This window comes from Mobula hypostoma, chromosome 6, assembly GCF_963921235.1.
Source record: "Mobula hypostoma chromosome 6, sMobHyp1.1, whole genome shotgun sequence".
NCBI classification, from domain to species: domain Eukaryota; kingdom Metazoa; phylum Chordata; class Chondrichthyes; order Myliobatiformes; family Myliobatidae; genus Mobula; species Mobula hypostoma.
The window spans coordinates 92,700,027-92,727,263 of record NC_086102.1 but is presented as its reverse complement, the minus strand read 5'-3'; the positions used below and the strand labels follow the sequence as shown (position 1 = coordinate 92,727,263).

At 47.0% G+C, this 27,237-nt stretch overlaps 1 protein-coding gene across 1 annotated transcript in view; it reads right to left on the bottom strand.

Moving 5' to 3' along the window:
- The window catches only part of grk1a (G protein-coupled receptor kinase 1 a), a 54,219-nt gene that overhangs the window by 9,243 nt on the left and 17,739 nt on the right, over positions 1-27,237 (bottom strand). The window contains exons 2-5 of the mRNA XM_063051210.1: positions 24,783-24,910; positions 18,202-18,359; positions 15,312-15,395; positions 3,589-3,713 (exon numbers count right to left, since the gene is read on the bottom strand). Coding sequence (XP_062907280.1) covers positions 3,589-3,713; positions 15,312-15,395; positions 18,202-18,359; positions 24,783-24,910 — 495 coding nt within the window. The remainder of the gene's footprint in view (positions 1-3,588; positions 3,714-15,311; positions 15,396-18,201; positions 18,360-24,782; positions 24,911-27,237) is intronic.

The following is a 27,237-nucleotide window of genomic DNA, read 5'->3' as shown; positions in this document are numbered from 1 at the left end:
TCACGTTAGGGTGTGGAAGGAAGCTGAACTGCACTGGGGAACAGACCTGGTCAGAGGGACAGTGTGCAGGCTCCATACAGTCAGCGCTGGGCTGAGGATGTGTGGCTGTGTGGCACTAACTCTGCCAGCCACACTGTTTCTGCCACTCCTTGTTAATTCCCTCAATAATATTCACTATTTTAGGCATATCAGAATCTGTTTTAAGGGGAGTAACCCCTTCCTCCCCACCACCCCCTCAAAACTGAAGGCACTCGTCACTGATATATTCTGACAAGTCATGTCTGCCTCCCCAGAGTCTAAGCCCCTTGGCAATGACATACTTTCAGAACTATACACAGTATCCAGTGCAACCATGGGCACGATGTGACACTCCAGCTCAACTTCCTTCATGTCATCCCTTATATCTTCAAAGACTTACCAATAATAGTTCTCAGTTCTCTGTTCCTGCTCCCATCATAAACCAAAGCATTTTGTTAACAACCACAAGTCTGCCTGTCTTCTCCCCACACCCGCCAAGTTTAATTCAGTCAGCCATTCTCAAATACCCATGAATACAGTCAAACAAGACAGTGTTCCACCAAAACCCAGCACCAACAGTCATGCACAACACAAGGCACATAGAACACATATACGATATAGCAGTAAAATACAGGCATACAAAACCCTGAGTCTGTGAATGTTGCAGAAATCTGCAATCAGTTTGTCTTCTACCTGACAACCACTGGGGGGGCAGCACAGTTCACTCCTCTGAACTGCAGTGGAGCGACCCAAATCCAATTCGAGTAGCAGTGGTTGAAGAATGCTTGTCTAACCTCACCCAATAAATGATCACTATTACAGAGTACAGTATCTGCACCATTGGATTAGTTATTCAGTTCCTCCAGAATATCTGGAGAAGATGAGTACTTACTCTGTGGATATAGATCAGTCTGCGTGTCTGTTCCTCATGCAAAAAAAGGAGCCCTCCCCCCCACCACCTTTATAGGGCCTCTGCCCCTTCCCTCTTCAGTCCTGACGAAGGGTTCCGGCCCGAAACGTTGACTCATCGTTTTCACGGATGCTGCCCGACCTGCTGAGTTCCTCCAGTGTGTTGTGAGTGTAAGATTGTAAGGAGGTGGACTCAGGTTGTTAACGAGGCACTGCAGGAATGCTTTGAGAGGACAGACTGGGATGTGTTATGTGAGCGACACAGGGAGGACATTAACCAAATGACTGACTGTATCACAGACAATGTCAAATTCTGTGAGAACACCATCTTGCCAGCCAGGACTGTACACTGCTTCCCAACAACAAGCCCTGGATCACCAGTGACCTGGAAGAACTTTTGAATATGAAGAAGAAAATCTTCAGGACTGGAGAAAGACAAGTACTGAGGCGAGTACAGAGTGAACTGAGGGTAGGGCTGGGGGAGTACAAAGACTCCTACAGGAAGCTGGAGTACAAGCTCCAGCAGAAGAGCATAAAGGACATGTGGTCGGGCATGAAGCAGAAAGGAAGATCGGGGACTGCCTGGATAGGCCCAATAAAATGAACTTGTTTTTCAACAGGTTCAGCATGGGACTTTCTGCTGTCCCCTCCCCCACTTGCCCAAACCACCCACCCTCCCTGCCCCCGAAGACTTCTCCCTCCACCCCTCTCTCCCTTCTGGTGAGTGCTTCTGTTCCAAGCCCCCCAGCTTTTGAGTTTCCTATCTCCATGGGGATAACCACTGCGGGTCAGGATGAGAGATATTGGAGAGGCTACATCAAGGCAAGGCTGCTAGACTGGACAGTATCAGCCCCAGGGTACTGAAGGCCCATGCGAGCCAGCTGTCTGGTAGTTTGCCAGTACCTTTACAATCTGAGTCTGAGTCAGGAAAAGATACCGGGTGCCATGGAAGTCTTCCTGCTTGGTTCCTGTACCCAAGAAGGTGACTCCATCTGACATCATCTGACTACAGAGCAATTGTCCTCACATCTCTTGTGTGAAAGTGCTGGAGAGGCTGCTTCAGACTTACCTTGGACCACAGGTGAGATCTTCATTGGACCCTCTACAGTTTGCCTACCAACCTCATGTGGGAGTGGAAGATGCCATCATCTACCTGTCGAAGAGAGCTCACTCCCACCTGGATGATGCTGGTGGCACTGTGAGAATCACATTTTTTGATTTCTATAGTGACTTCAGTACAATTCAGCCACTTCTGAGCGAGAAGCTGCAAAAGATGGGCGTAGACCAATCCACTATCTGCTGGATTACTGACGACCTGACAGATAGACCCCAGTTTGTATGGCTGGGTAGTTCTCTGTCTGAGGTGGTGGTGAGTGGAACTGGAGCCCCACAAGGAACTGTCCTGTTTCCGTTTCTGTTCACACTGTACACCTCAGACTTTCAGTACAAATCTGAGTCCTGTCAATTGCAGAAGTTCTCTGATGTCTCTGTGGTGGTTGAGTGTATCAGAGGTGGGCAGGAGTAAGTACAGAGGAACGATGGACAAGTTTGTGGAGCAGTATGTGAGGAATTATCTGCTTCTGAATGTGGCCAAACCCAGGAAGATGGTGATTGATTTTAAGAGGAAGACGACTGTCAGGAGTCCTGTATACATTCTGGGAGAAGGAGTGACATACAGATGCTTGGGTGTTCACCTCAACAACTGACTTGACAGGAAAACCAACACCAAGGCTGTTTACAAGAAGAGGATGGGCAGATTCTATTTTCTAAGGAAGCTGAGCTCCTTCAATGTGTGCAGCACGATGTTAAAAATCTTTTACCAGTCTGTTGTAGCGAGTGCAGTCTTCTTTGCTTCTTTATGTTGTGGGAGCAGCATCGTTGCTGGTGATGCAACAGATTAGATAAACTCATCAAGAAGGCTGGATCCATCCTGGGCTACAACCCAGACTCTTTTGAGTTAGTGGTGGAGAGGAGTCACTAAACAAACTGTTATCTGTTATGGACAATCTGGCTCATCCTCTCCATGAACTACTGAATAAGAAGCAGAGCACCTTTTCAAACAGACATTCAGCTCCGCCATCACAAAGGTCATTACAGAAAATCTTCCCTATTGAATGTAATAAGCATATACAACAGGTTCATCTCTGTGCGACAGGAGAACACGCATCATAGTACAATAGTCTCTGTTTTATTACTTCGTACATTATTATTGCACAGTATTCTGTATTTTATTATTAGGTAATATTATTATATTAATTATTATTTATTATTATTATTGCTCAGAGTGTTTTTAATCATTGCTGCTGTAATGAAATAATTTCCCACAGGATCACTAAAGCACATTATTATTATGATGATTATTATTAATGTGACAATATCCAATCATTAAATGCAGAAATCCAAAGAAGCCCTATTACATACAAATTCTTGTTTGTGATATATAATAATGCCTTGGCATATATATTCAGGGCATCTGCAGAAAGTCTGGAAAGTCGTTGCTGATTAAGAAGGACGCTCCATCTCTGTGCATGACCAAGCCGATTACAGCTGGAGCTGGGTCCTGTAATCTCAAACCTGAGCTCCCGTGTCCTGCTGACTGTACATCTGATTAACATTGAATACACAGATTTATGAACGAGTAAGTCAAGAGCGTCTCCTTACGTGTTCGCCCCGGTATCGGAATGGGCCCTTGGCTGCTATCATCTCATACAGAGTGACTCCCAGTGTGAAGTAGTCCACTGAGTAACCATACTCCACTCCTCCGAGGAGTTCTGGGGCCATAAAACCTGGAAACAGAGCAAAGCCCAAAATTCAAACCCCAGGTCAAAGTAGAGAACAGAGACACCTCATGAACACATGTATGCACAAACACAAATGCACACACACATACAAACTATACAAATACACACAAAAACATACATGCACACATGTGCTTACATGTATCTTGAATTTCAAGTTGAATTATCATTCAAACGTGCATGAATATAGCCAATATAGCCAGTGTTCCTCTGGGGCCAAGGTGCAAAACACATTCCCAACAGTCACGCAACCCACTATACATAGCACATATAGTTACAATTGCAGAAAAAGCACACAATCCCAAAGCAAAAAATAATACAGCTCGTCCCTGAGTGGCATGACTATAGATTGATGGTAAATTGTCCAAATTGTCTCTCTTCCACCAAAGAGAACACTGGAGAGCAGCACCTCATGAACACCAGAAGGCAGCATGAGCAAACATCAGTAAACACAAAATAATCTGCAGATGCTGGGGTCAAAGCAACACTGACAACACGCTGGAGGAACTCAGCAGGTCGGGCAGCATCCGTGGAAAAGATCGGTCAACGTTTCATGCCAGAACCCTTTGTCAGGACTGTAGAGGGAAGGGCAGAGGCCCTATAAAGAAGGTGGGGGGAGGGTGGGAAGGAGAAGGCTGGTAGGTTCCAGGTGAAAAACCAGTAAGGGGAAAGATAAAGGGGTGGGGGAGGGGAAGCAGGGAGGGGATAGGCAGGAAAGGTGAAGAAGGAATAGGGGAAAACACAATGGGTAGTGGAAGGAGGTGGAACCATGAGGGAGGTGATAGGCAGCTGGGGGAGGGGGCAGAGTGAAATAGGGATAGGGGAAGGGAGGGGGAGAGAATTACCGGAAGTTGGAGAATTCTATGTTCATACCAAGGGGCTGGAGACTACCTAGACGGTATATGAGGTGTTGCTCCTCCAACCTGAGTTTAGCCTCATCATGGCAGTAGAGGAGGCCATGTATGGACATATCTGAATGGGAGTGGGAAGCAGAGTTGAAGTGGGTGGCTACTGGGAGATCCTGTCTGTTGTGGCAGACGGAGCAGAGGTGCTCGAAGACGTGGTCCCCCAATCTGCGTCGGGTTTCACCGATGTAGAGGAGGCCGCACCGGGAGCACCGGATGCAATAGATGATCCCAACAGACTCACAAGAGAAGTGTTGCCTCACCTGGAAGGACTGTTTGGGGCACTGAATGGTGGCAAGAGAGGAGGTGTAGGGACAGGTGTAGCACTTGCGCTTACAGGGATAAGTGCCATGTGGGAGATCCGTGGGGAGGGACGTGTGGACCAGGGAGTCGCGGAGGGACCGATCCCTGCGGAAGGCGGAGAGGGGTGGAGAGGGAAAGATGTGCTTAGTGGCGGGGTCCTGTTGAAGGTGGCGGAAGTTGCGGAGGATAATGTGTTGGATCCGGAGGCTGGTGGGGTGGTAGGTGAGGACAAGGGGAACTCTGTCCCTGTTGTGGTGGCGGGAGGATGGGGTGAGGGCCAAAGTGCGGGAAATGGAGGAGATGCGGGTGAGGGCATCGTTGATGACGGCAAGAAGGGAAACCATGATCCTTAAAGAAAGAGGACATTTGAGATGTCCTGGAACTGAAAGCCTCATCCTGGGAGCAGATGTGGCAGAGACAGAGGAACTGGGAATAGGGAATGGCATTTTTGCATATGGCGGGGTGGGAAGAAGTATAGTCAAGGTAATTATGAGAGTCAGTGGGCTTGTAGAAGATGTCAGTGGACAGCCTGTCTCCAGAGATGGAGACCGAGAGATCGAGAAAGGGGAGAGAAGTGTCCGAGAAGTGTCTCACTCCATTTGTGAGTCTGTTGGGGTTATCTATTGCATCGGGTGCTCCCGGTGCGGCCTCCTCTACATCGGTGAAACCCGACGCAGATTGGGGGAACTGCTTCATCGAGCACCTCCACTCCGTCCGCCACAACAGACAGGATCTCCCAGTAGGCACCAACTTCAACTCTGCTTCCCACTCCCATTCGGATATGTCCATACATGGCCTCCTCTACTGCCATGATGAGGCTAAACTCAGGTTGGAGCAGCAACACCTCATATACCGTCTAGGTAGTCTCCAGCCCCTTGGTATGAACATAGAATTCTCCAACTTCCGGTAATTCCCTCCCCCTCCCTTCCCTTATCCCTATTTCACTCTGCCCCTCCCCCAGCTGCCTATCACCTCCCTCATGGTTCCGCCTCCTTCTACTACCCATTGTGTTTTCCCCTATTCCTTCTTCACCTTTCCTGCCTATTACCTCCCTGCCTCCCCTCCCCCACCCCTTTATCTTTCCCCTAACTGGTTTTTCACCTGGAACCTACCAGCCTTCTCCTTCCCACCCTCCCCCTACCTTCTTTATAGGGCCTCTGCCCCTTCCCTCTACAGTCCTGACAAAGGGTTCCGGCCTGAAACGTCGATCAATCTTTTCCACGGATGCTGCCCGACCTGCTGAGTTCCTCCAGTGTGTTGTGAGTGTTACTGAGCAAACATCAGAGGGCAGCACCTGGCGAACACCGGAGGGCACCACTGAGCGAACACCGGAGGGCAGACCTGAGCGAACACCGGAGGGCACCACCGAGCGAACACCGGAGGGCAGACCTGAGCGAACACCGGAGGGCACCACTGAGCGAACACCGGAGGGCAGACCTGAGCGAACACCGGAGGGCACCACCGAGTGAACACCGGAGGGCAGACCTGAGCGAACACCAGAGGGCACCACCGAGTGAACACCGGAGGGCAGACCTGAGCGAACACCAGAGGGCAGACCTGATCAAACACCGGAGGGCAGACCTGAGCGAACACCAGAGGGCACCACCGAACGAACACCAGAGGGCAGACCTGAGCAAACACCAGAGGGCACCACCGAACGAACACCAGAGGGCAGACCTGAGCGAACACCAGAGGGCAGACCTGATCAAACACCGGAGGGCAGACCTGAGCGAACACCAGAGGGCAGACTTGAGCGAACACTGGAGGGCACCACCGAGCGAACAGCGGAGGGCAGACCTGATCAAACACCGGAGGGCAGACCTGATCAAACACCGGAGGGCAGACCTGAGCAAACACCAGAGGGCAGACCTGAGCGAACACCGGAGGGCAGACCTGAGCGAACACCGGAGGGCAGACCTGAGCGAACACCAGAGGGCAGACCTGAGCGAACACCGGAGGGCAGACCTGATCAAACACCGGAGGGCAGACCTGAGCGAACACCAGAGGGCACCACCGAACGAACACCGGAGGGCAGACCTGAGCGAACACCGGAGGGCAGACCTGATCAAACACCGGAGGGCAGACCTGAGCGAACACCGGAGGGCACCACCGAATGAACACCGGAGGGCAGACCTGAGCGAACACCGGAGGGCAGACCTGATCAAACACCGGAGGGCAGACCTGAGCGAACACCGGAGGGCACCACCGAGCGAACACCGGAGGGCAGACCTGAGCGAACACCAGAGGGCACCACCGAGCGAACACCAGAGGGCACCACCGAGCGAACACCAGAGGGCACCACCGAGCGAACACCAGAGGGCACCACCGAGCGAACACCGGAGGGCACCACCGAGCGAACACCGGAGGGCAGACCTGAGCAAACATCAGAGGGCAGCACCTGGCGGACACCAGAGGGCACCACCGAGCGAACACCAGAGGGCAGACCTGAGCGAACACCGGAGGGCACCACCGAACGAACACCGGAGGGCAGACCTGATCAAACACCGGAGGGCAGACCTGAGCGAACACCGGAGGGCAGACCTGAGCGAACACCAGAGGGCAGACCTGATCAAACACCGGAGGGCAGACCTGAGCGAACACCGGAGGGCACCACCGAACGAACACCGGAGGGCAGACCTGAGCGAACACCGGAGGGCAGACCTGATCAAACACCGGAGGGCAGACCTGAGCGAACACCGGAGGGCAGACCTGAGCGAACACCAGAGGGCAGACCTGAGCGAACACCGGAGGGCAGACCTGATCGAACACCGGAGGGCAGACCTGAGCGAACACCGGAGGGCACCACCGAACGAACACCGGAGGGCAGACCTGAGCGAACACCGGAGGGCAGACCTGATCAAACACCGGAGGGCAGACCTGATCGAACACCGGAGGGCAGACCTGAGCGAACACCGGAGGGCACCACCGAACGAACACCGGAGGGCAGACCTGAGCGAACACCGGAGGGCAGACCTGATCAAACACCGGAGGGCAGACCTGAGCGAACACCGGAGGGCAGACCTGAGCGAACACCAGAGGGCACCACCGAACGAACACCGGAGGGCAGACCTGAGCGAACACCAGAGGGCACCACCGAACGAACACCGGAGGGCAGACCTGAGCGAACACCGGAGGGCACCACCGAACGAACACCGGAGGGCAGACCTGAGCGAACACCGGAGGGCAGACCTGAGCGAACACCAGAGGGCAGACCTGAGCGAACACCGGAGGGCAGACCTGAGTGAACACCAGAGGTCAGACCTGATCGAACATCGGAGGACAGACCTGAGCGAACACCAGAGGGCAGACCTGAGCGAACACCGGAGGGCAGACCTGAGCGAACACCGGAGGGCAGACCTGATCGAACACCGGAGGGCAGATCTGAGCGAACACCGGAGGGCACCACCGAACGAACACCGGAGGGCAGACCTGATCAAACACCGAGGGCAGACCTGAGCGAACACCAGAGGGCACCACCGAACGAACACCGGAGGGCAGACCTGAGCGAACACCAGAGGGCAGACCTGAGCGAACACCGGAGGGCAGACCTGATCAAACACCGGAGGGCAGACCTGAGCGAACACCGGAGGGCAGACCTGAGCGAACACCAGAGGGCACCACCGAACGAACACCGGAGGGCAGACCTGAGCGAACACCGGAGGGCAGACCTGATCAAACACCGGAGGGCAGACCTGAGCAAACACTGGAGGGCAGCAGCAAAGGGATGGGGCAGCCTCCAAACCAGTGCAAATTCCATCCCAACTACAGAGGCCTCTGCTCTCTGCCACAACAGCTCTGGCATTTCTTCCCCTGGCCGAATGCAACACAGCTCCCCCAACGTTGGTCTCAAAGTTCACAGTGACCTTATTATCAAAGTACATATACGTTGCCATAGACAATCATTAGATTCATTTTCTTGTGGGCATACTCAATAAATCCAGTAACCATAATAAAATCAATGAAAGACTGAACTAACAGGGTGGACAACCAGAGTGCAAAAGACAACAAGCTGTGCAAATACAAAAAGAAAGAAAAAAAGAAATGATAATAAATATCAGGAACATGAAATGCAGAATCCTTGAAAGTGACTCCATAGGTTGTGGAAACAGTTCAGTAGTGAGGCAAGTGAAATTGAGTGAAGTTATCTTCTCTGGTTTAGGAGCCTGATGGTTGAGGGGTAATAACTGTTCTTGAACCTGGTGGTGTGGGATGGCAGCAGCGAAAAGGGAGTATGTCCTGGGGGTGGGGGATATACTTGTGCATGTAGATGCACATTCCTGCACAAGTACACACATACACACATACGTACACTTGAACACATTGATCCTTAAAATGTGTATGTATACACATACTACATATACACATGCAAAAGTGCATACACGCACACACACATACGCACACACACATACACACGCACATGCACACACACATGCACACACGCACACACATACGCACACACACATGCACACACACATGCACATACACACACACACACGCACACACACACGCACATGCACACACACATGCACACACGCACACACATACGCACACACACACGCACACACACACGCACATACACACATACACACGCACACGCACACACACACACACATGCACACACACATGCACATACACACACACACACGCACATGCACACACACATGCACACACACACATGCACACACGCACACACATACGCACACACACATGCACACACACATGCACATACACACACACACACGCACACATGCACACATAGACAAATGCAGAGACTCAGTCACACACAAAATCTGCAGGAACTCAGCAAGCCAGGCTGCGCCTATGGGAAACAGTGAACAGTTGATATTTCGGGCCGAGACCCTTCATCAGGACTGGAGAGAAAGAGCAGAAGTCAGATTAAGAAGGTGGAGGAAGGGAGGAAGAAGAATAAGGTGGTAGGAGATTGGGTGAAACCAGGAGAGGGGGAAAGGTGAAGTAAAGGACTGGGGAGTTGATTGGTGAAAGAGGTGGAGGTCTGGAGAAGGGGAATCTGACAGGAGAGGACAGGATCCATGGAAGAAAGGGAAGGAGAAGGAGCACCAGAGGGAGATGAGAGAGGCAAACAGGAAGAGAAATGCAGTCATGATGAGGCCACACTCAGGTTGGAGGAGCCACACCTTATATTCCGCTTGGGTGACATAATGACATAAACATCAATTTCTCAAAATTCTGGTAATTGTCCCCCACTCCCGTTTCCCTCTCTCACCCTATCTCCTTACCTGCCCATCACCTCCCTCTGGTTCACCTCCCCCTTCCTTTCTTCCTTGGATCCTGTCCTCTCCTGTCAGATTCCCCTCCTCCAGCTCTGTAGCTCTTTCACCAATCAACTTCCCAGCTCTTTGCTTCACCATCCTCCTCTCCCGGTTTCACCTATCGCCTGCCACTTTGCTCCACCTCCTCCCTTCCCCTCACCTTCTCATTCTGACACCTCCTCTTTCCTTCCAGTCCTGATGAAGGGTCTTGGCCTGAAACGTTGATGACTTACTCTTCTCCATAGATGCTGCCTGACCTGCTGAGTTCCTTCAGCAATTTGTGTGTTGCTTTGGATTTGCAGATTTTCTTGTTTAGTCACACCGACCATAAGACCATAAGATATAGGAGCAGAAGTAGGCCATTCAGCCCATTGAGTCTGTTCTGCCATTCAATTATGGGCTGATCCAATTCTTCCAGTCAACCCCACTCCCCTACCTTCTCCCCATACCCTTTGATGCCCTGGCTAATCAAGAACCTATCTATCGCTGCCTTAAATGCACCCAATGACTTGGCCTCCACAGCTGCTCGTGGCAACAAATTCCATAGATTTACCACCCTCTGACTAAAGTAATTTCTCCACATCTCTGTTCTAAATGGATGTCCTTCAATCCTGAAGTCATGCTCTCTTGTCCGAGACTCCCCTACTATGGGAAATAACTTTGCCATATCTAATGTTAATCTTTTAACATTCAGAATGTTTCTATGAGATCCCCCTCATTCTCCTGAACTCCAGGGAATAGAACCCAAGAGCTGCCAGACGTTCCTCATACCGTAACCCTTTCATTCCTGGAATTGTTCTCGTGAATCTTCTCTGAACCCTCTCCAATATCAATATATCCTTTCCAAAATAAGGAGCCCAAAACTGCACACAATACTCCAAGTGTGGTCTCACGAGTGCCTTATAGAGTCTCAACTTCACATCCCTGCTCTTATAGAACCATAGAACCATAGAAACTACAGCACAGAAACAGGCCTTTTGGCCCTTCTTGGCTGTGCTGAACCATTTTCTGCCTAGTCCCACTGACCTGCATACGGACCATATCCCTCCATACACCTCCCATCCATGTATCTGTCCAATTTATTCTTAAATGTTAAAAAAGAACGCGCATTTACCACCTCGTCTGGCAGCCTCCCATGCGGGACCTTGTCAAAGGCCTTACTGAAGTCCATGTAGACAATATCCACTGCCTTCCCTTCATCCACTTTCCTGGTAACCTCCTCGAAAAACTCCAATAGATTGGTCAAACATGACCTACCACGCACAAAGCCATGTTGACTTTCCCTAATAAGTCCCCGTCTATCCAAATGCTTGTAGATTCTGTCTCTTAGTACTGCCTCCAATAACTTACCTACTACCGACGTTAAACTTACTGTCCTATAATTTCCCGGATTACTTTTCCATCCTTTTTTAAACAAGGGAACAACATGAGCCACTCTCCAATCCTTTGGCACCTCACCTGTAGACAGTGACATTTTAAATATTTCTGCCAGGGCCCCTGCAATTTCAACACTAGTCTCCTTCAAGGTCCGAGGGAACACCCTGTCAGGTCCCGGGGATTTATCCACTTTAATTTTCCTCAAGACAGCAAGCACCTCCTCCTTTTCAATCTGTACAGTTTCCATGATCTCACTACTTGTTTCCCTTAACTCCATAGACTTCAGGCCAGTTTCCTTAGTAAATACAGACGGAAAAAACCTATTTAAGATCTCCCCCATTTCCTTTGGTTCCGCACATAGCCGACCACTCTGATCTTCAAGAGGACCAATTTTATCCCCTACAATCCTTTTGCTCTTAATATACCTGTCAAAGCTCTTTGGATTATCCTTCACTTTGACTGCCAAGGCAACCTCATGTCTTCTTTTAGCCCTCCTGATTTCTTTCTTAAGTATTTTCTTGCACTTCTTATACTCCTCGAGCACCTTGTTTACTCCCTGCTTCCTATACATGTCATATAACTCTCTCTTCTCCTTTATCAGAGTTGCAATATCCCTTGAGAACCAAGGTTCCTTATTCTTATTCACTTTGCCTTTAATCCTGACAGGAACAAACAAATTCTGCACTCTCAAAATTTCTCCTTTGAAGGCTTCCCACCTACCGATCACATCCAGGCCAGAGAACAACCTGTCCCAATCCATGCTTTTTAGATCCTTTCTCATTTCTTCAAATTTGGCCTTCTTCCAGTTCAGAACCTCAACCCTAGGACCAGATCTATCCTTGTCCATGATCAAATTGAAACTAATGGTATTATGATCACTGGAACCAAAGTGCTCCCCTACACAGACTTCTGTCACTTGTCCTAACTCGACTCGTTTCCTAACAGGAGATCCAATATTGCATCCCCTCCAGTTGGTCCCTCTATATATTGATTTAGAAAACTTTCCTGAACACATTTTACAAACTCTAAACCATCTAGACCCCTAACAGTATGGGAGTCCCAATCAATGTATGGAAAATTAAAATCCCCTACCACCACAACTTTATGTTTCCTGCAGTTGCCTGCTATCTCTCTGCAGATTTGCTCTTCCAAGTCTCGTTGACTATTGGGTGGTCTATATCGCCTTCTGTAATTGCATTCGCCTTCTTCACAACCGACTCAACCTGGAGATTAACTTTTAGGGTATCCTGCACAAGGACTCCCAAGTCCCTTTGCATCTCACCATTTTGAATTCTCTCCCCGTCTAAATAATAGTCTGCCTGTTTATTTCTTCCACCAAAGTGCATGACGATACATGTTCCAACATTGTATTTCATTTGCCACTTCTTTGCCCATTTCCCTAAATTCTCTAGTCTCTCTGCAGGCTCTCTGTTTCCTCAACACTACCTACTTCTCCATCTATCTTTGTATCATTGGCAAATTTAGCCACAAATCCATTAATCCCATAGTCTAAATCATTGACATAGATCGTAAAAATCAACAGTCTCAACACCGACCCCTATGGAACTCCACTGGTAACAGGCAGCCAGCCGGAATAGGACCCCTTTATTTCCACTCTTTATTTTCTGCCGATCAGCCAATGCTCCACCCATGCTAGTAACTTCCCCGTAATTCCATGGGCTCTTATCTTGCTAAACAGCCTCATGTGTGGCAACTTGTCAAAGGCTTTCTGAAAATCCAAGTACACCACGTCTACTGCATCTTCTTTGTCTCTCCTGCTTGTAATTTCCTCAAAAAAATTGCAGTAGGTTAGTCAGGCAGGATTTTCCTTTCAAGAAACCGTGTTTGCTTTGGCCTATCTTGCCATGTGCCTCCAGGTATTCCGTAATCTCGTCCCTAACAATCGATTCCAACAACTTCCCAACCACTGATGCCAGGCTAACAGGTCTATAGTTTCCTTTCTGCTGCCTCCCACCCTTCTTAAATAGCAGAGTAACATCTGCAATTTTCCAGTCATCCGGTACAATGCCAGAATCTATCGATTCTTGAAAGATCATTGTTAATGCCTCCACAATCTCTCCAGCTACTTCTTTCAGAACCCGAGGGTGCATTCCATCAGGTCCAGGAGATTTATCCACCCTCAGACCATTAAGCTTCCTGAGCACCTTCTCAGTCATAATTTTCACTGCACATACTTCACTTCCCTGACACTCTTGAATGTCCAGTATACTGCAGATGTCTTCCACTGTGAAGACTGATGCAAAATATGCATTCAGTTCCTCTGCCATCTCTGTGTCTCACATTACAATATCTCCAGCGTCATTTTCTATTCATCCTAAATCTACCCTCTACTGTCTTTTACCCTTTATATACTTAAAAAAGCTTTTAGTATCTTCTTCGGGGTTCTGAGTTGGATGATCAGCCATGATCATAATAAATGGCGGTGCAGGCTCGAAGGGCCGAATGGCCTACTCCTGCACTTATTTTCTATGTTTCTATGTTTCTATGTTTCTATAACCGTCTTAGTTTCCTTCTGAAAGATTTTAAAAGCTTCCCAACCCTCTATCTTCCCAGTAGCTTTGGCTTCCTTGTATGCCCTCTCTTTTGCTTTTACTTTGTCTCTGATTTCACTTGTCAGCAATGGTAGTGTCCTTCTTCCATTTGAAAATTTCTTCTTATTTGGAATATATCTGTCTTGCACTTCCCTCATTTTTTGCTGAAATTCCAGCCATTGCTGCTCTGCTGTCCTTCCTGCTAGCGTCCCTTTCCAGTCAACCTTGGCCACTTCCCCTCTCATGACGCTGTAATTTCCTTTATTCCCCTGAAATACTGACATATTGGAATTTAGTTTCTCCTCAGCTTTCAAAGTGAACTTGATCATATTGTGATCACTGTTCCCCAAGGGTTCCTTAACCTTAAGCTCTCTTATCACCTCTGGATCATTGCACAACACCCAATCCAGCACAGCTGATCCCCTAGTGGGCTCAACAATAAGCTGTTCTAAAAACCATCCCTTAGACATTCTACAAATTCTCTCTCTTGAGGTCCAGTACTGGCCTGGCTTTCTCAATCCACTTTCATGTTCAAATCCCCAATGATTATCATGACATTACCCTTCTGACACACCTTTTCTACCTCCTGCTGTAATTTGTAATCCACATCCCAGCTGCTGCTGGAGGCCTGTATACAACTGCCATTTACCCTTGCCATTACTTCACTCAACCCATAGAGACTCTACACCTTCCAATCCTGTGTCATTCCTTTCTAATGATTTAATATTATTTCTTATACACAGGGCCACACCACCTCCTCTGCTACTAACCTATCTTTCCAATACACTGTATATCCTTGGACGTTCAGCTCCCAATGGCAGCCATCCTTTAGCCAAGTTTCAGAGATGGCCACAATGTCATACTTGCCGATCTGTAGCTAAATTTCAAGATTGTCCATTTTATTTCTTATGCTGTGTGCATTCAAATACTGTACAACACTTTCAGTCCAGTATTTGCTGCTTTCTGTTTTAACTGCACCACACCACTATTGTCCTGCAACTCATCCCACTGGCTGTGATTATGCCTCATCTCCGGCCTGGCCTGTCTATCATCTCTGTTGCACGCTATCTCTGATTTATTCCAGACACATCCACTCAACTCTATAGCCTCCCAGGTATGGACAGAAAGCCTCCTATTGCAGAGGGTTGAAAAGCACACCTGGAGTTCCAGCGTAGCCTTTTGTTTTGTTCTCGTCTGGTTTCAGCTCCACAGCAAGTCCAAGGTCAGAGATCCTTACGTGGCCTGAAACACATCAGGTTAGAACCTATTTGAGTTGCTCTCTTTTTTGCATTTATTTGTCCACATCCTGCAGCGATTCCTTATCAGAATAAATGTGGAGAGGTTTTGACGGTGCTGTGTTTTGATGGGTGTAACTGCCAGCCAGCAGGATCAGAGAGAAGCCCCTGTCAGATATTTCCCAGAATTCTGTGGCCAGTGTTGTCCTCCAGCACTCCAGCACTCCCAGCACTCTTGACCCGCCAGTTTGCTGCCCCTGACAAACCCAGCAACATGTCAACATGACACCTCAAAGGACTGCGCTGAAATTCCACACATCCTAAAACCATGGAAGGTGCTAGAAAATGCAAGGTTTTTTGCCAAAAATTGAGTGGAGCTACCTGAATCACAACCAGAAACCTTTTGCCTCATTTTATATCCGATGTAAATCGAAACTTATTTAAATAGAAGGGCTATCCCTTGACCCACAGCCAGATGAAGTCAATCAGTGGTGCTCGACATAACGTGAGTACAGTTTGACACAGAAAGAAAACAAATATACAAACAGAAGACTTCAAGATAAATATGGAATGTGGAAAAATTTAAAGTTGATCAAACAATGGCAACCTTGTAGCAAAGGGCTTCACTTTGTTGATAATAGATTATATTTAATCCATGTCCCCTGTTACAGTAGCACCATGTTTTAATTCTCCTCGGGTCAGTGAGCAAGATGCCTCGGTGTGATAATGACGGTGTGACTCCACAGAAACAATCGGAGTCTGAGTGGCTGATTTGACAGGTGAGTGTGAATGTCGTCTCATTTCTTCCCTCACCCACACACTGTATAACCCTCGGTCCCTCTGATAAATAAACTCCTTGTTCTTCCAGGGCATTTCTTTACTCTGAAAGTTGGTGATGGGAAGATACAGATTGATATAGATCAGATAGCAGTCTGGCTGGAGAACGGGCAGACGGAATGTTACCCTAACAGGTGCAAGGCGCTGTGCTTTGGCAAATTATAAAAAGGCAAGATATATGCACTAAATAAAGAATGTAAATGACCTTGAGACAGATCCACACCAGGTAGATAGGGTGTATGAAGAAGGTATATGGCACGCTTACCTTCAAAGGTTGGATATTGAGTATAAAAGTTGGGACTTTGGCCCGTCTAGTCTGTGCCAATCTGTCTTACTGCCAGGTCTCATCTATCATCACCAAACTATAGCCCTGTGGTCCAGCTGCTGGCTGATGGGACTGGTTCAGAATGGAGGAGATGGACTGAAGGGTCTGATTCTGTGCTGCACTTTACTGTGACTCTATGGCATACCTTCCTTGTAACTGCATCAGTATGCTGGGCCCTGGATTGATATTCAGAAATGTTCATACACAGGGACTTTAAACTGCTATGGACTTTAAATTTTCCTATGCTTTAAGATACGCAGAATTTTTTTCCTATGTCAGGTGTACCAAAAACAAGAGGGCACGTGGTTAAGGTGAGAGGTGTTGGATCTGAATGTTTAATTGTTATTTTCTTTGCAGTTTAACAAATAATTATCTGCTTGTATTTTAAGTAGCCTTTATACACGTAACGGTTTAATATGCCTCCAGTGGCTATACAAAGTTTAATTCTGGAAGCTTTGCCCTGCATTAAGTGGCTAACATTTCCTCATTTTTGCTGCAGTATTAAATAAGTATTTTCAAAATGGTCATCTCTTATCTATGGAGTTTTTCTTAGCTCTATAATATAGAAGTAGCTGGTTTGTGCTAGGCGCCATCTTTCTTTTAGTTCCTCTCTTTTCAAGTGGCAGTGAGCCCCTGTCACTGTTCTCTTTGTCCTATCAACTTTTAATAAAACAATCACGAAGTGTCATTCGGGACTTCTAAAAGAAACAGAATCCAGCAGAGGGAGAAGCTCTAAAGGGGATTTGTGTGGAGAATCTCTTTTTGCACAGAGCAGTTGCTTTCCAGAACTTGGAGACACGAGCAGCTGCAGATTCAGGACTCAGCAAGTCAGGCAGCATTTGTAGAGGGAAGCAGCTGATCAACATTTCAGGTCCTTCACCTGGACTGACCACTGAGTTCCTCCAGTATTTCATGTTGGAATCACATGTGTTACTATATTTAACAGTTATTTATATACACCATTAAATAGGCAAGGCATAGATGGGTATAGGTAGTGCAGGCAAATTGAATTAGTATGGACGGGCGAAGTGGTTAGCATGGACATATTGGGCTGAAGGGCCTGCTGCTGTGCTGTGTGACTCTCTGACCACAAGGTCGTATGGCTCTTCCTCTTTTTGGCTTTGAGGTGTGCCAGTGAGGGCTAACATTGGTGAGGAACTTTGGAGAACCCTCTCTTGAAGCAAAGAATGTGGAAGTGAATCTGAGCTTGAGACACCCACAGTGGTGGTGAAACCCACAGTTTTATGGGGAAAATGCCAAACGTGTTCTGAGATAAGTATTAAGTCTTCCACACATAGGTGAATTCCAACAGGATGGCTGAGGGGTCAGAGAGTCTCACAGCACAGAGAGGCCCTTCTCCCCAACTGGTTCATCCTGACCAAAGTTCCCATCTAAGGTCGTCCAGTTTGCTGGCATCTGGTTCATATCTTTCCCTGTCCACATAGCTGGACAAATACCTTTTAACTAAACTACAAATAAGGAAATCTGGAAATTGTCACAGAAGCCTATTTCTCTCGTTAGTGCCCTTCAATGAAGAAAACCTGCCATCCTTACCCAACTTGGCTCTATAGAACCCAAGGCCCACCAGGAAGGTGCTCAATTTAAGCAGTAATTTGGGATGGGCAGTGCGGACCAATCAAGCCTCGCTCACCATCGTTATCGAGGAGGACGTTCTCGGGCTTGAGGTCACGGTAGATAATGCGGGATTGGTGAAGGTGTTCCAGGCCGCAGATGATCTGAGCTGTGTAGAATCGTGCTCTATCCTCTTCAAAGCCAGGGTTGTTCTCATCCACATTGTAAATGTGGTATCTGCGGAGAGAAAGAGACAACCTCCCTCAGTGCCACCATTAGTTGATACAAAATGAACCATCATTAAATCAATGAGTGACGTGGAATTTACACAGGAACAACCCAGGGACACGAACGACTCGTCTCTCCTGGTGGTAAACCTCCACATAATCTCCTCCCAATTCCTTTGCATCGTTTTCCTATTCCTTCCTCATCATGTATCTCCCCCACTACTATTCTCAGGTTACAAACTATTCTCGAAGTTTGCACCCCCATACACGCGATTGAACTCCCATATTATTATTCAGTTCAAAAGCCCAATATAAGCCTGAAGCTTTATACCACCAGATTCTCGAATAGCTACTTCCGTTCAATCATTTGGTTCTCAAACTAACCTGCACAAGCCTAATCACTACCTCAGTATAGTGATTATATGATCTCCTTGCATTATAATCGACTCCGATTTATTTTTTGACCTGTGTTCTTTCTTATTCAATTTTTGAATAATTTATATATAATTTCCATTTTTTTCTTGTGACTGCTGCTTATCTAATGCTACAGTACATGCCTGTTCTTGAACTTGTGTATACAGGTACTTGTGCATTTGACACTAAACTCAACTTCAACTTTGACTTTGATGTTTCCTTCCTGTGGGGCAGGAAAACGACCGAGCAGTTTCCCGTTCTGGTTCCACCTGACTTTGATCAATCCTTCAGGTGCATCTTTGAGCTCACCCAAAATGGCATCCTTGCCCGTTCGTCTCACTAACTATTGGTCGAATCTTGCTGTCTACTCTTAAATCGTGACGTTTGAAAGAGCTTTGAGAAAGTCAAAATGCAAAGGAAATGTTTATTGGGCTCGTTTGTTGAGGGTGAAGATGGAACTATGGTTGGATGAGTAGTCAAAAGAACTGATGGATTGCAATGAAAACTCAGTGAAGTGGAAAATTGTCTTCAATTGAATCTAATCAGCACAGCTCAGTTCTGTACAACTCAATGGGGCATTCAGTTCTGGTCACCCCTGTTACAGAAAGGACGTGGAGACCATGGAGAGGGGCAGAAGAGGTTTACCAGGATGCTGCCTAAATTAAAGGGTGTGAGAGGTTGGACACACTTGGGTTGTTTCCTATGAAGCATTGGAGACTGTGGGGAGACCTGATAAAGGTTTATAAAATTATAAGGGCCATGGATAGGGTACACGGCTGGTATCTTTTTCCTCAGAATCAAAATGTCTAATATTGGAGAGTGTTCATTTCAGGTGAGTTGTTTTTTTCACAGAGACTGGTAGCCTGGAATGTACTGCCTGGGAAGGTGGTGGAGGCAGATATAATAATGGTATTTAGGAGCTTTTAGATAGAGATATGAATATGCAGAGAATGGAGGGATATGGATAACGTGCTTATAAAATGGATTAGGTGTCTTTGCCTTACATCCGCTGTAATGGAAAGCTTTGAGTGACTGGTGATGAAACATATCAACTCCTGCCTGAGGGGTGATTTGGAACCATTCTAGTTTGCCTACTGAGACAACAGCTCAGCGGAAGACGCCATTCATTGGATTTTCACTCAACCCTGGAACATCTGGACAGTGAAGGTGCACACATTGAGATGCTTTTTATTGACCACAGCTTGGCATTCAACATCATCACCCCTCAAACCTAATCAATAACTTTCAAGACCTTGTGCAATTTGATCCTTGATTTCCTCACTTGTAAACCCCAGTCAGTTCAGATTGTCAACAACATCTCCTCCAATCACCATAGGTACAGGTGCACCAAAAGGCAGTGTGTTAGCCCCTGCTCTACCTGCTTTACACTCACAACTGTTAGGCTAAGCTTGCTGATTACTGATAACACCACGATCATTGGCCGAATCAAAGGTGGCGACAAATCAGCATATAGAGGGAGATTGAAAGTCTGGCTGACCAGCGTTACAGAGAAAGCATGGTAGTGCTGAAACCTTCTCACAACCAGTTCCAGTAAGATGGCAGCGTGCTCAGATGACAGCAGCAGCAGCTTCAGGTTCAGTCAAAGATGCATTTGTTCATCTGCTTTGTCTTTTTTACCATCACAAATCACTTACTGCTGGATAGTAAGAAGAGCAGGTACTGCAGGATATCATAGCAGAGAGTTGCCTGATAGTGATGGAGCTGGACTTTTTACATTATCGCTGTTGTGTGGTCACCTGGATTTGTTGCACACCTTTGTGCCAAGAAGGTTTTCATTGGGATCGTAAGACCCCAATAGACATTTTTAATGTAGAATGTTGCAAGCCCAGCTCACTGGTTCATTGGCAAGACTGGTGGTGGGAAAGTGCTTTGCTTCACTAGTGGAGAGGTCTAGCTCTAGGCCTAGGCTGTGCGGTTGCCTGCTGCAGATGCCCAGGAGAGGAGACGCAGAGGCGGTGTGGGAGAGCCTCTGTGGAGCACACTGGAGTCCCTATTGGATTGGGGGGCTGGACACTCCCGTCGGTGGGGCTCTCTGGTATTCACTCGGTTTTCCCCTACAGTGTTCACTCAGTGCTGCCCTCTGATGTTCACTCAGTGGAAGAACGAGCTGGACCAGGACAACTTCCCATCAATTCCACAGTCATGGGACTCAGGCCATATAGATTTTTTGTGATTGTATGTCTTTCTGAGATTGTAACCATGTTTGTGCTATGTGTCGTTGGTAACATGCTTTGTGGAGGAATGCTGTTTCATTTGCCTATATTTATGTATGGTTGAATGATAATTAAATTTAAACTTGAACTCAATTGTTCGTCATTTAAGTTCTTTTTTTACAAGACACTGCTGGTTATCAAGAACATTAGTTACTGCAGGACTATCCCACTAGAAAGTTGCTCGATAGCGGTGGTACTGGACTTGCAGTGTTGCTGCCTGCTTCAGCCACCCAGGGAAGGAGGTATCAGAGGTGATGCGTAAGCTGTTGCATGATCCAATAAATGGTGTGAGTGATTGTCTGAAATGAATTGACTTTATTTCTTACATCCTTCACATACATGAGGAGTATAAATCTTTATGTTACGTCTCCCTCTGAATGTGCAATGTGCAAATTATAGTAATTTGTAATAAATAGTATGTACAGTAAGGTATACGACAGAACAGTCAATATCAGAGTGAATTAATCAGTCTGATGGCCCGGTGGAAGAAGTTGTCCTGGAGCCTGTTGGTCCTGGCTTTTATGCTGCGGTACTGTTTCCCGGATGGTAGCAGCTGGAACAGTCTGTGGCTGGAGTGACTCGGGTCCCCAATGATCCTTTGGGCCCTTTTTACACACCTGTTGTTGTAAATGTCCTGAATAGTGGGAAGTTCGCATCTACAGATGCGCTAGGCTGTCCGCACCACTCTCTGCAGAGTCCTGCGATTGAGGGAAGTACAGTTCCCATACCAGGCAGTGATACAGTCAGTCAGGATGCTCTCAATTGTGCCCCTGTAGAAATTTATTAGGATTTGGGGACTCATGCCAAACTTCTTCAGTCTTCTGAGGTGGAAGAGGCACTGTTGTACCAGTGTATACAAATCAAGTGAGGTCCTCGGTGATGTGTATACTGAGGAACTTGAAGCTGTTCACCCTCTCAACCCCAGATCCATTGATGTCAATAGAGGTGGGCCTGTCTCCATTCCTCCTGTAGTCCACAATCAGCTCCTTTGTTTTTGCAACATTGAGGGAGAGGTTGTTTTCTTGACACCACTGTGTCAGGGTGATGACTTCTTCCCTGTAGGCTTCCTCCTTATTATTTGAAATAAGTCCAATCAATGTAGTATCATCAAAAATTTAATTAGCGGATTGGAGCTATAGGTGGTGACACAGTCATGGGTATACAGAGAGTAAAGGAGGGGGCTTAGGACACAGCCCTGAGGAGCTCCTGTGTTGAGGAAATGTCTGGGACAAAGATCCTGTTGGACATTGGTAATGTGGAATACTGCAAGTTTGGTTCACTGGTTCATTGGAGAGACCAATGGCAAGGGAGTTGAGTGGCCTTGGTTGTAACACTGACAAGGGCCTCATGACAACATCCCATGCACCATCAATCTACAGTACCTGACACTCCGGGACATGGCCGAGATCATCGTATTTTGTGTGACGGTATGTTTACCGCTGTCTAATATACTCAGCAATATTTCCTTCAGCTCCTCCCACTTTCTCCAGACTTGAGGGGAGGCCACAGACACCTGCACGCACCTCAGCATGCCTGCCTTTTCGTTGGCTACGTACAACAGTCCATGTTCCAAGCCCTTCCCTGGTAATGCTCCCCAGTTCTTCCTCTGCTACACTGACGACTGCATTGGCACTGCTATTTACACCCACGCTGATCTGGTCAATTTCAGCAATTTTACCTCCAACTTCCATCCTGACCTTAAATTCACCTGGTCCACTTCTGGCACCTCCCTCTCCTTTCTTGATCTCTCTGTCTCCATCTCTGGTGACAAATTGTTGACTGCCATCTTTTATAAATCTATTGGTTCCCTCAGTTATCTTGACTATGCCTCTTCTCACTCTATCTCCTGTAAAAATGCCATTCCCTGTTCTCAGTTCCTCCAGCTCCACCACATCTGTTCCCAGGATGTGGTTTTCCTTTCCAGGACTCCTTCTTCAAAGAATGGAGTTTCTCTTCCTCCACCATTGATGCTGCCCTCATCTGCATCTCCTCCATTTCCCCAACACCCACGCTCACCCCATCTTCTCACCGTCTTAGCAGTAATAGAGTTCCTTTTGTCCTTACCTAGCACCGCATGAGATCCCGCATCCAATACATCACTCTCTACAACTTCCGCCATCTCCAAAGGAATCCTACCACCAAATATATCTTTACCTCCACCCCTCTCCATTTTCTCCAGGGATCACTCCCTTCATCATTCGCTTGTCCATTTGTCCCTCCCCACTAATCTCCTTCCCATCACTTATCCCTACAAACAGCCAAAGAGTTACATCTGCCCATTCACCTCCATTCAGGGTGCCAAACGGTCATTCCAGGTGAGGCAACACTTCACCTGCAAAACTGCTGGGGCTGTCCATTGTGCCTGGTGCTCCCAATGTGGCCTCCTCTACACTGGTGAGACCTGACGTAATTGGGGGACCACTTCATTGCATACCTCTGCTGCATCCGCCAAAAGTGGCCAAAAATTTTAATTCCGATTTCCATCCCCGTTCTGACATGTTGGTCCACGGCCTCCTGTGGTGCATCGATGAGGCTACCCTCAGGGTGGAGGAGCAACACCTTATATTCCACCTGGGTAGCCTCCAACCTGATGGTATGAATATCGATTTCTCCTCTCTTCTAATTTCACACTCTGGCCCTCTTACCTCTTCTCACCCCTATCACCTCCTCCTTCCCTTTCTCCTAATGTCCACTCTCTTCTCCCATCAGATTTCTTCCTCTCCAGCTCTTTGCCTTTCCTACCCACCTGTTCAGTTGAGAGACCCTTACTGGAAGAACCAGTGTGGCCTCAGCATTAATCATCTTGGTAACAGTAGAAGATCTGCTCCAACATACAGTATTTGCTAGACTACCATCGCATGAAGCAGAAACCCAAGTACAGGATAGAAGTTTTAGCAGGGGATCCAGGCTGTGTGAATTCAGAATTGCCTTGCTCATAGAGGGTGGTTGTTGATGGGGCGTATTCTGACTGGATGAAGAAGTGGAAGAGTGCAGATGACAGAGTTCATGGCAGGATTCAGGACAGTGTAGAGGAAAAGAGGGATCAATGGGTCCACATCTATAGATCCCTCAAAGTTGCCACGCAAGTTGATAAGGTTGTTCAGAGAGTGAATGGCATGTTGGCCTTCATTAGTCGGGGAAACTGAGTCCAAGAGCCATGAGGTAATGTTGCAGCTCGATGAAACACTTGGAATATTGGGTTCAGTTCTGGTTGCCTCATTATAGGAAGGATGTAGAAGATTGAGAGATGGTGCAGAGCGGATTTGCCAGGATGCTGCCTGGAGAGAAAATGTCATCTGAGGATAAGTTGAGAGAGTTAATGGTTTTCTCTTTGGAGCAAAGAAGGATGAGAAGTCACTTGATAGAGACATACAAGGTGATAAGAGGCATAGATTCAGTGAACAGCCAAAGACTTTTTCCCAGGGTGGAAATGGTTAATATGAGGGAGCATAATTGTAAGGTGATTGGAGGAAAGTATGGAGGGGATGTCAGAGGGAAGTTTTATTATACAGGGAGTGGTGGGTGCATGAGATGTGGTGGAGGCAGGTAGATTAGGGATATTAGATCGGCACATAGATGATAGAAAAATGGAGGGCTATTTGAAAGGGAAGGGTCAAATTGATCTTAGAGTAGGTTAAAATGTCTGCACATCACTGTGGTCCAAAGGGCCTGTACTTTGCTGCAATGTTACAGAGAGGGAATTGAACCTCAATCGCGACTGCTGGTACTATAAAGCATTGCACTAGCCACTATTCTACCATGCTGGCTGGGGCAGCAGTGCTCACCTAAGATCCCCTCCATTCATGATGGTCATCACTAGGCACAGCTCTGCCTTCGTCTGGAAGGCATATGCTAAGGAGACAATGAAGCGAGAGTGTACCCGAGCCAGGATTCTCTTCTCCACCATGGCACCCTGCAAAATGAAAACCAGCAAGATTAATCCATGGATTTTGTTCAGATGTTAAGTGGGCCTGTGCCTCCTACTCTCAACCATTTAACTTTCTGCCTTAGCATGTTCACAGTCATGTAACAGACCCTTCAGTTCAACTCATCTGTGCCAAACGAGGTGCCCAGGTAAGATAATCCCATTTGCACACATTTGACCACTGTCCTCCATGTGCCAGTCTAATTTGTCCTGGTCTCTGGAAAATTATCCTAAAAGCTCCATCCAATCCTTTCATGACTTCAAATGTTGACTTTACTTTCCGGAGATGAGAATTCTTCCTTCAGGTTCCATCATTGCCAAATTAAATCTAGGATTGTAGGCAAAGGAGTGATAGTTCAGTACGAAGGGTTATCATTCCAATCATTTACAAATACATAGCAGTGGACAGACCTGCACTGACACTGAGCAATTCTACCCTCAACACCATCATCACAAGGACACAAAAATCTTCAATCAGAGCTAAATCTTCAACAATTCAATATGATGGCTGATTTATACTGACCTCAATTCCTCATGTGAGCCATTTCTCTTTCCCTCTATATTTCTCAAGCAATCAAATATTTATCTATCTCCACTTTAAATATTTCTAATGATCCTGCTTCCAACAATTTCTGTAGCAGAGAATTCCAGCTGTTCACCTTCGTCTGTGTGAAAAATTTTCTATGTACCTCAGTTTTAAATGACCAACTCCTTATTGTATAGTTCATTCAAAGGGGGATTGTCACTTGCTGCCGCTTATGCATGGGGGGGTGGCTGGGGGGGGGGACTTTGGGTTCTAGCATTTAACTTCATTCTCTCTTTGGGGCACTTCTCTGTTTTGGGGATGGTTACGAAGAAAAAGCATTTCAGGCATTATATTGTACACATTTCTCTGACATTAAATTGGACCTTTGGAGATTGAAATATCGAAGTACATATATGTCACCATGTTCATTGCCTTGCAGGATTCACAGTGGAATAAAGAAATCCAATAGAATCATTGAAAAACTACATACATACAGAGACTGACAAACTACCAAAGTGCAAAGAAGACAAACTGTGCAAATATTAAAACAAACAAAAAAAATATTACTGACATCATGAACTGTGAAGTCTTTTAAAATGAGTCCATAGGGTGTGGAATCAGTTCAGAACTGAGTTGAATGAAGTTATCCATACTGGTTCAGGAGCCTGTTTCCTGTTCAACCTGTAGGCGTTCCCATTCTTGGCTTTTGGTGTTTCCACACCAGGCTGTGAGCTTTGCTACCAGTCAGGATGCTCTCCACTGTGCATCTATACAGGTTTATTCAAATTTTCTATCTCTTGCTGAATCTGCTCAAACCTCTAAGAAAGCAGAGGTTTATAAAGGTTTATAAAGGCCTCCTTTATAATGGCACTTACATGCTGGTCCTCTGAAATTTAAAGTTATTGACCCTCTCTACCTCTGATTCCTTTTATGTTTCCTTGTTCAAAATTCTCTCACAAATGCAAGGGCCTCTCTTTCAAGCCCCATTAGGAACTAACGTGCTTGGAGAAAGGTCATCCCTTGTTTCTTCTAAACTCTAAGGAACACAAACCCAAACTATTTAGTCTGTCTAATCAAGAGGGATGAGACAACTATCTCATACCAGGAATTAGCCTGGTAAATCTTTACACTGCCTCCAACAATACTAGATTTTTTTAGGTCATCATCATGATTATGTTCTGTGTCATATAACGTGGGCAATCATGGTCTTCTAATCTGCCTGTAGGCAAGTCCCCCTTCACACTGTTGTTCTTATTCTTTTCTCTATCAGAGGAGCGAGGAAAGATGTTGACAGCAGATTTTGCGGACCCAGGTGACTTTTTCCAGTTCATCCACGAAACAGCTTATTTTTCTTCTCTTATGTCTTTCTTTTCTTTTCAAGGTGGCTGCAGTTCTGTCGGAGACCATGATCTATATTTCAAACTTCGGTTCTTCACAAGCGGTTGGCTTCCAGGCCAACTGTGCAGCCTAGCATTTTCCTGAAAAACATGCACCCTCGGGACTGGGACGTCAGAAGTCAGAGGTGACCCAGTTCCTCGCCGATTTCACCGACTGAAGCGACGTGGGACACTGGCAACGGTGTTGTGTTTGCTAATCGCCAACTGCTGTTGAAAGAAAGCCCCTGTACTTGAACGATTCCACCTGCCCCCCCTTTGAATGGAGAGTGAGAGTCCGTCGGTTCTCGAGACAGGGGTCTTGAAGAAGCGACACAAAAGATTGTGACATCGGAACAGGGAGTCGTGGTTCTCCTCTCTTGTTGGTGCTGGAGCGACCTCCCTGTCCCTTGCTG